We start from the raw sequence: 9,929 nt of genomic DNA on the forward strand, positions 1-9,929 counted from the left end.
GACAGATTTGAGCCATTTGAGCCACAAAAATTTGAGCTACCAAACATTTTCCAAAGTGGAAAGACCACGTTTGGTCCGAAAAGAATGGACTGAAATGAAATGAAATGTTCATTTTAATTTTATATTCCCGTTTTTTCATTTGTTAAGTTTTATTTAAGTTAGAAAAAATATTTCATGGGAATGCCTATTTCAAAAAATATTAAGGCCAAGTTTGGCAAGATTCAAAAAAGTCAAAAAGTCAAAAAGTCACTATCCTATTTAAGTCACATCATCTTATTTAAGTCACATCATCTCTCTAACACATCACTTCAAACACAACTCATATTTCATAAAAAGTCAAAAAGCACACTTATTTAGATCATCCCAAATAACCCCTAAGAATACTATTCCATTTCAATATGAAATCATCACAAAATAAAATAAAATTTTCTTGATAAAAAAAAAACAAAAAATGATTCATTGTGTTCGGCTCCTTTTTTCTAAACTCATTTTTTAAAAAAATTTAGCGTTTTTGTTTGATTATTTTAAAAACCGGACAAAGTTTTCAAAATTTGACTTCTGATTGTTTTTTTTTTTTTGAGTTTACACTTCTTTTTTTTTTTTTTTTTTTTTAAAATGTACACTTTTTGGTTGGCTTTTTTGTACACTTTTAATCTTTTTGGTACACTTTTTTGTACAAAGTTTTCATAAAGTTTTCAAAATATGAAAATGTACACTTTTATATTTTTTAGTCTTTTTGGTATTTAAGCCTCATTTGGCGAGTAATTTTTTTAGTTAAAAAGTTAAAAAGTCATTAAAAAAATTAAAAAGCCAACAACCTATACCAAAACGTTAAAGATTTCCTTTTCTCCCTATTTTTTGCACATCTTTTCGTAAAAAACTAAAAAATCATCCCAAACATATTAGTTTTTTTTACATCATATTTTAGCCAAAAAGTTAAAAAGTTACTAAAAAAACATGTTCCCAAATGAGGCCTTAATGTATTAATAATGGGCTTCAAAAATTATTTGCACAATTTTTAAATATACATTTACAATTTCAAATATGAAGCAAAATTTATACGGAACTGCTACGTAGCTCGAATTGTCGAGCTCGAAATTAGCTCGAATCCAATTTCAGAAGCAGAGAAGGAGAAGAGAAGAAAGGAGGAGAAGAAGGAGGACTGGAAGGGGTATAATCACAGGAGGAGAAGAGAAGGAAGGAGGAAGGGGAGGGGCTTAGCTAACGGCAGTGGTGCTGCGACGAAGGGGAGGGGCTCGGCGAGACCGGAGGCGACGGCGGTGGTGCTGCGACGAAACGGAGGGGTTCGGCCGACGGCAGAAGTAGAGGGGCCCTCTCTTCTCTCCATTCCCTCTTCCCCTCCTCTTTCTCTTCTCCTCTCTTCTTCCTCTCTTCTCTCTCTCTTTCTCCTCTGTTTCAGACCACCCAAAACGCCCAAAACAACATTCGAGCCAATTTCGAGCCAAGATTTTCGAGCTACGGCTCATTTTCCAAATTTATATTAACTTCAACAATTTATGAAGACAAATCGAAAATACAAATTTATGAGTGAAAATTATCTGATAAAGTCACACATTTAATGGTTATGATATGTAGCCATAAATGGATACATATCAAATTATGTTTTCATATATATATAGCATGTACATATATATATATATATATATATAATATATAACTAACATGGGAGTATTTTTTGATGTGACAAATTTTTTTTAAAAAATTATCTCTCCTTAAATTAGAGAAAAACTTGAATTTGCAATAATATATTTTTTAAAAACCAAACAAAAATCTTTTTTCAAGATAAAGTTTTCAAATCACTTTTCAAAAAAATAATTCAAAAAAATAAAACCAAACATGATTATTACTTTTAGAAAAAAAAAATTCTCTCTGTCACAGTCTCTCTCTAAATACGCTCACCAAATCAGCCATAGACAACTTCAACATTGTTCTTCTATTTTTATATCTACATTTTAAGATTAATAAATATTTTATTATGATTGTGAGTATTGTGCAATTTTTAAATTTATTATTTTGTTCATATTGATGAAATTTTTACAATTTTTTAATATTTTAAACAAGTTTTTTACTTTTTAGACACATCTAACATAAATAAACTTAAAAAGTAAAAAAATTATAAAAAAAATCTTTTAAAAATTCACTTAATATCAAAAATACAAAAAAAATACAAGAATTCAGTACATTTTTTGTATTTTTATGTATTTATTAATTTTTTAAAATATTTTTTCACAAATTTTTTACTTTTTAGATACATCTAAAAAAGTAAAAAAAAATGTTTAAAATTTAAAAAATATTCACTAAAAACCAAAAAACACAAAAACTAAAAAAATCAATTTTCAAAAAATTTAATCCAAAAAACTCAAACCAAACACATTTTCCAACTTCAACCTAACCAAACTGACCCGTATTACAACCATATTCATGATTAAGTAATGTAATACAATAAACCAGTTTATTCAGAGAGGCTGGGTAAGGAGCCAGTAGGATGGGGAAGAAATTGATGGGAGCTAAAAGTGAGGAGAGAGGAAGGGAAAGAAAAAAAAAATAATAAGGTATTTTGCTACTTTCATAAAAATCACTATTTTGTAATTCAACAATGCTAGAAGGTCATAATTTTTGTGACCATAATGGCTCAAAACTGCTAAAACAATATCGTTTTGGGTGCAAAACATGCCAAAACGACGTCGTTTTGACAGTTTTGAGCCATTGTGGCCCTCAAACATTTTCCTTTGTAATTATTTTGAAACTTTTTGTACATGTGGTACAAAAAAATTATTCTCAATTCTTTTGTAATTATTTTTTGATCAATATTTTTATTTGGAATTCTCCTTAAAGAAAATATAATAATATAGCAAGAAAGAATAGCCAACCTCAAAAGTCTTCTCATAATAATTATTAAGGAAAATATCATAGATTCCATATAATCTACTAAATTTTTTTATTAAATTTCTTACATGGATATAAAATTTATACAAATTTACATATATGTAAATCTCACATCTATATAAGAGATTTAGTAGATTATGTGAAATTCTTATCATAAATTAATTATAAATTTGAACATGTGAGGGGACCAAGGTCTGCAATGATGATTCAATTTCCATATCTACTTTTATAGGGGCAGACATGGTGTCTCAGCATGGCCCTGTTTGGTAAGGTTTATTTTCAATTTATTTTAATTTTTAACTTAATTAAAGATATTTTGATGTGTTTAGTTCAGCTTAACAATACAACTTATAACTTTTTATAAGTCAAAAATCAATTTATTCTTTGAGTGGGGAAGAGAAACTTAATTTATAAGTCAAAAATTAATTTATATTCACAACTATAAATTATAAGCTGTTAGAATATAAGGTATAATCACTTTCTCATAACTCTATCAAACGGGACACATATATGCTTACGAAGTGGTCTCATTAAGTTACTTATTTCCACGCATGATATCAACATGTATAAATTTATTTATTTATTTTTTTAAATTGGCACATTTTTTTTAATGATTTTACCCCTAACATCAGAGGTGTTGCTGATCAGTCAAACAATTATTTATCATTTACTTTACAACTTTAAAATATTCTCTCCCTCTCATTCTATTAATTCACTATTTCATTTTGAAATATTCCAAAATGATAGTCTTATTCAAAAAATCAAAATAAAAAAAATATTTAAATTTTCAAAACTATCCCTTTTGAATAATTGTAAATATATTAAAATTTTAAAAAGATAAGAACACTAGTGAAAGAATATTTTAAAATTTAAATTTAAGTGTAATAATCACATGTCTCTTTAAAAAATTAGAAACTGAAAAAGACCAACAAATTAGGACACAGAAAGTATTATCATTCTCATTACATCTCAAAATAAATAAATTAATTATACGAACATCCCATTTTTGACAAATATATCAACTTCTCATTTAACTTGATAAAAATTCTATTCTATTCAATTTGTTTAACAAACCAAACATGAGAATAAAATAATCATTCCATTCTATATCATTTAACAATGTCAACTAAACAATAGAATGAAAATGAACATTCCATTACATTCTACAATGTATTCCATTCACCATTATTTCATTTCATTCCACCGTATCCAATCGTGCTCAGAGATAGGAATGTTTAGTTGAGAGAAATAAGAAACAAGTAAAAGGTATAAATGTATTCATATTGAATATAAAAATTATATAATACAAAATTTGAGAAACTTCTAGAAAATTAAAATGCGGGTAAAACCATAAAATTATTTCAACATTTTAAAAAGGAGTCTACCATTTTCTAAACTTTCAAAGTTATTATTGTTTCTCCCTAAAAACTAAATCAACCTAATGTAAAAATATGGGCAAAACAATAAAATAACATAAAAACCATCCGCTCTACCAACCAACTAAAAATGATTCCCTTATTCACTTTCCTTTCTTCCCTTCCCAATTAATTTCCTCCAAAGTTGTGGAAAAAAAAAAAATATATATATATATATAATATAACATAATATACAAAATAAACAGCATCCAAAGTTGTGAAAAAAAAATATATATATATATAATATAACATAATATACAAAATAAACAGCATTCTAAGGTTTTATTTATTATCATTATCGGCTAGTTTATGATCAGTAACTCAATAAAGCATAATCCAATCAACTCACTTTTATGTGAAAAGAAATTAACTATCAAGCAGCCCAAGCAGGAACCACAAATAAATTTTAGCAACAGAAAATTGAAAGTACACAAACAAGCAAATCAGCTAGCAGTTCCAACAGCACAAGACCAATATATTGTCCAATATTGAAAACTTGGATAAACAGGAGATGATAACATAATACTCGAACCCATCATACAGCAACTTGACCAAAGAGCTGCTTGCGGATCTGCAAAGAGTCATAAACATGGTCAAACCATGGATATAGGTTAGCAACCTAAAGCTTTTAGAGGGTTACCCAGTTTAATGCATAATTATGTGACGTAATGGTTCCCTCTGTACTCTTTTTGTGGTGGTGGGGAGGAACTTTAGAATGGGGTATAGATATATCAGAAATTTCCAAGTAGTATACTCGAGAATGATACCCTTTTTTCTATTTTGTGGGTTTGTTGGAGACTTCACACATCACTAGTTAATGGATTTCTGTGTTAACAAATATCTCAAAACAAAACCTGAGAAAACAAATGTCATTTACAAATGTTTTTATTTGCACAGAAAGAAGCAATTAACTCACTGAAATACATCTTTGGCTCAACCTCAAAGTCTAGTTTATCAATATCTAAGGGTAGACCAAATGAGGTGATCAACATACAATGCCAATTAGACCCATGCAGACAGAAGGAGCACAAAAACAGGCAATGAGCAGAAAGTGAGTTTCCATAACCTTTTGATAGTTTTAGATGGTTGGCAAATTTTATACATCCTCCCAACTAAGACACATGGCTTGCATTTGGGTTCCATCACTTGAGATGGAACCACCTAACACAGTGTCTTGTTGATATGTTTGTTGATATGATTGTTAGTGCTTTTCACATTATTTGGGGGGAGGCAGTTAAAAATTAACAAATAGCTGACAGCGACAACTGAGGATCTCTCTACATCGTGGACATGTGAGAGAATGATGCACAAGAATAACACAAATTGAAGGAGAAGAGGGGAAGCGGCTTTATAGAGGACAAAATTACAAGTAAAAGAAAAGACTACCTCTGGAAGCTTTTTGCGGAATACAACGTCCAACCTTGCATCCAGGCTGTTCTCAAACACAATTTTCCCATCTCGAGAAGCCAACACTACACCTCCAGAGCTGAAAAATAGGTTAAAAAAACAAAAAAGAAAACAGAACAGAGGACTTTCAATCAACATTGTCGCAATAACTTCACTGTCTGAGGAGCTAAAATCTGCTGGCAGAATGTAATTGGTGAATTACAATTATACAGATTCAGGCTGCCTATTTTAAGGGTTTATCTATAACTGAAACAACATAAAATTACCAGAAAGGACCATGGGCATTATGATGAGAGGGAGCAGCTGGAAGGTAAATGCTGTCAACTACTATCTCAGGTGCATGAACCTTTGCTTTATCTGCATACTCCTCCTTTGCAGAGTGCACAACATGCTCCACATGATTTAGGTCTTCTTTTCGACAACGCAACAAGACGGCAGGCTCTTTCAGCCTCAGCAAACTCTGCAATGCATACAGTTACCATTGCAGTACCAGCCAAATTTCCCATTATCATGATAATCAACTTTATATTTACAAAGCATGCCAAAAGCAATGTCAATAAGAAAAGTTCAAAGGCTCATGTTTTGACACCCCCAATAAAATTACATCAGGCCATGTTTCCCCATGTCTTTGGAAAGAAAAAACCGTCCCCAGATCCATTACCGAAATAGTGCCATTAGTACAAAAGAAATTGAAAACTATGACTATTGTAAGAGGTGATTAATGATTATATTATGAACTCAGGATCCCATAAATAAAACTTCAAGATCTTGTGAGAAGGTAGTTTTTTATTTGTTCACGTATAGCATGTATTTTCCTTTGTGATATTTTGATGGTTATATGGCTAATTGAGTTGAGTTGACCATATCATGATGCTTAGAAAGTTGACATGGTTCAGAAGTCCCTCTCCAAACCTCTCATTTTTCCTTCCCCCCCCCCCCCCCCCCAAAAAAAAAAAAAGATCAGCTAAAGCAATGTAGAAGATCTATATTTTTGTAACCTCATGGAAAATCCATTAACTATTTTTTTCGTGAAATTTAGATTCACAGTAGAAACCACAGTCCCAATTTTACATGATATATGAGACTGTATCATAAGACAACTCACATTGTTTTAATGTCATAGAAAATTAACCATATTTCTTTAATCATATTCCATTAAAAAGACAAAAACACATGTAAGAAAGCATGGAATTGAGTTTTGTTACCTGAACAATGAGCTCTTTTAGAAGCTTTCTATACACATGGTGGTCATGGCTCACATTCAGGAGCTCCTTTGCTGCTGCATCTTTCATGGAGTTGACCACATCATCCTGAGCTTGAAGAACTTTGATACGAGATGCATTCAGCTGCATAGAGTACTCGCTACAAGAAACCAATATACACAATTTTAATTTATACTTCACTAACATCTGAATAAAACAATAGTGATGATGATAATAATCAGTAGTTTTCTCATCATGTTCCATCTTCCTACTGCATACTAAATACATGCCCAACATAGTTATTTTGATGATAATACTAATAGGGACTTGAAGTAGGCTCCAGGGTGGATGGTTGGCTGAATCATTTCCTGAATCAAGTAATAAATTAAACGTGATGGATGGTTGGCTGAAGTGAAAAATTTGCATAAAATTTCCTTCCAGTCTCCAGGGTGACCAAGGCTGGCTCTGGGAACATTTTGGATAAATAGGATAAACTTAGACCTCAATCCGGAAGATTGAATTTTAGCCAAAAAACCACGAAAAGGCCCCCAAAAAAAACATATAAAAAAGACCAAGATTCCTTCCATTTGCACGTTTTTTCATAAAAACCCAAAAAACCATTCCCAAACACTTCAATTTTTTTTCGCCACATATTTTATACAAAATGCCAAAAAGCCACTTCCCAAACTAACCCTTAGAGCATCTCCAACATTTAACCCTTTTTTTTCATCAAATTTGAGTAAAAGCTTCATCGTGCATTCCAACGAAGCAATTTAGAATTTCATCAAATTACCAGTCGACTGAGAGGACAACTAAAGGGATGTCCGGCCGATCACCAGCCAATATAATTTTTTCATAAACTTTTGCAAGGAGATGGTCGTCCATGGGGGACAACAGGCCGGTTGTCTGGGGGTGTTTATGACCTTCAACTCCAACACCTATGAACAATAAATTGATGAAAGGCACAACTAGAGTTGTGCAAAATACCGCAGAATTCACTAAAACCGCACCAATCCGCATCAATCCACGGTTTAAACTTTAAAATTTATAATCCGCCAACCGAACCACTCCACTCCGCTATAGTTAATACATATATATTTTTTAATTTTCAATAAAATACTAATGTAAAAATGAGTGTGAGAGAAATTTAAGATATAAAATTTATTACAAACTAGTGGTTATATATATGAAACATATTATGTAAAATTATTTTGTGTTATATATCTAAAAAAATATTATACAAATTAGTATTATATATTATACAAATATATGATAATTAATTAGAATATTCAATCTACCAAAAATCGCACAAACCACAATTTGTCAATCCGCTAACCCACCATTCGGCTTGTAATTTTACTCTCAAACCGCCCGAACCGCACTGCACACAACCCTAGGCACAGCCATTCTCAATCTGATGAAAACTTTCATATCCTGAATTTGAAATGGTCTTTTCAGCAAAAGGCTCCTCTTTTCATCAAATTTAAATTTGATGAAAACAAAAGGTGCAGCGTTGAAAATGGTCTTAAGGAGCACAAACTCAAAAAAACTTATGTTATAGACTTATCCCATCGTCTCTCTCTAAGCTTGTTTCATATGCTCTAAAGACAAATTCATTGCCAATTGATTTTGAGTTGAACAACTCCAATAGTTGTAACATGGTATTAGAGCTTGGACTTGGGTGGCCACTGGCCTCACGATCCAAGTCCCCTTCTCAGATCTGCTTCGCTCGTCTCTCATCTCTCTATCACTTCCACATACAACCAGACCACATATGCGGTGACTATAGAGAATTGTCCCATATTGTCTCCCCACCCAAGTTTGGTTCATACACACTAGAGACCCCTCCACTCGTTTGGTTCAGGTTACCGTGTTTCCAATAATTCAAACAAGTTCGAAGAGATGTAACAGGGAATTCAGATCTAAAGAACACTAATTGACAGAGCAAACAAGTATTTTCCTTCACTAGGTAATTAAAGAAACTACTAATTCATCAAATCAATTAACACACACAATCCCTAATTAGCATAGTCCACTACATAAGAACAGAAAAAAGCTCAATAGAGAGATTACATTTTTCTCCGAACTTCGACTTGCTTCTCTTTACGCTCGTACTCTTGTCTGATCTTCTTTTTCTCTGCTTCCACCAATTGCAACTTCTCGATGTTAAATTCCTGTAACAACACAGCACTTTTCCGTGTCAAATCTACACATATCTGAGTCAATTACAGACATATACATACATGTTGAATGATATTTGCAACAAAAATGAGATTTTCAGGGAAAATTGAAGAGAAAATTTGACGTACTTCTTCTGCGGAGACGGAGATCTCGTTGGCTTTCTCTTCGGCTTCTTGGCGGATGAATCTGACCATCTGCTGGATCTGCTTGGAGACATCTGCGTCGTTCATTTTTGGAACTGAGTTTAGAGATCGGATCTGATCGGAGACAAGGCGGCGGTGCGGTGGCGGAGGCGGTTCGACGAGTGGCTCTGAGTCTTCGATCGTGAATCGTAATTGACAAGAGGACGAGATAAATTGCAGCTTTTAAATGTTTGGAATTGAATCACGAGTCCTTCTTCTTTTGCATAATTATTTTTTTTGGAAATTTATGAATCTACCATGATGTTTCTAAAATAGCAACTAGCAAGCAACAATAGCTCTAAGATTTCATCCACGTTGCCCTTTGAAACTTGGGATTAGTAAGGAAACAAAAAAAAAAAAAAAAAAAAACAATAAGTTGGTCGAAAAATCATGACTCAAGTGACTCGAAACATTCAAAATGACGTCGTGTTTTTATGTAAACCGATATCATTTTGTGTGTAAGACGATATCATTTTGACACATTCAAACCATTCAAGTCACAAAAAATGAGTCACCAAACATTTTCCAACACAAAAATACCAAAAATAAAGACCATTTTGGTTTTATTTTTTGAAATTTTTTTTTGAATTTTTTTTTTTTAAAACAGAAATTTGTTGGATAAAAATAAACATTAC

General features: G+C 31.9%; 1 protein-coding gene across 1 annotated transcript; it reads right to left on the reverse strand.

Moving 5' to 3' along the window:
* Window positions 1-4,671: 4,671 nt before the first annotated feature.
* Window positions 4,672-9,615, reverse strand: LOC114272340 (V-type proton ATPase subunit E). The gene is made up of 6 exons (XM_028214006.2): window positions 9,241-9,615; window positions 9,005-9,105; window positions 6,935-7,091; window positions 5,996-6,189; window positions 5,709-5,808; window positions 4,672-4,893 (listed from the first exon to the last, which is right to left on the reverse strand). The coding sequence occupies exons 1-6, from the start codon at window positions 9,340-9,342 to the stop codon at window positions 4,858-4,860; spliced, it is 690 nt and encodes a 229-aa protein (XP_028069807.2). The 5' UTR covers window positions 9,343-9,615; the 3' UTR covers window positions 4,672-4,857.
* Window positions 9,616-9,929: the final 314 nt, after the last annotated feature.

Source organism: Camellia sinensis, chromosome 11, assembly GCF_055761805.1.
Source record: "Camellia sinensis isolate YWXY chromosome 11, ASM5576180v1, whole genome shotgun sequence".
NCBI classification, from domain to species: Eukaryota; Viridiplantae; Streptophyta; class Magnoliopsida; order Ericales; family Theaceae; genus Camellia; species Camellia sinensis.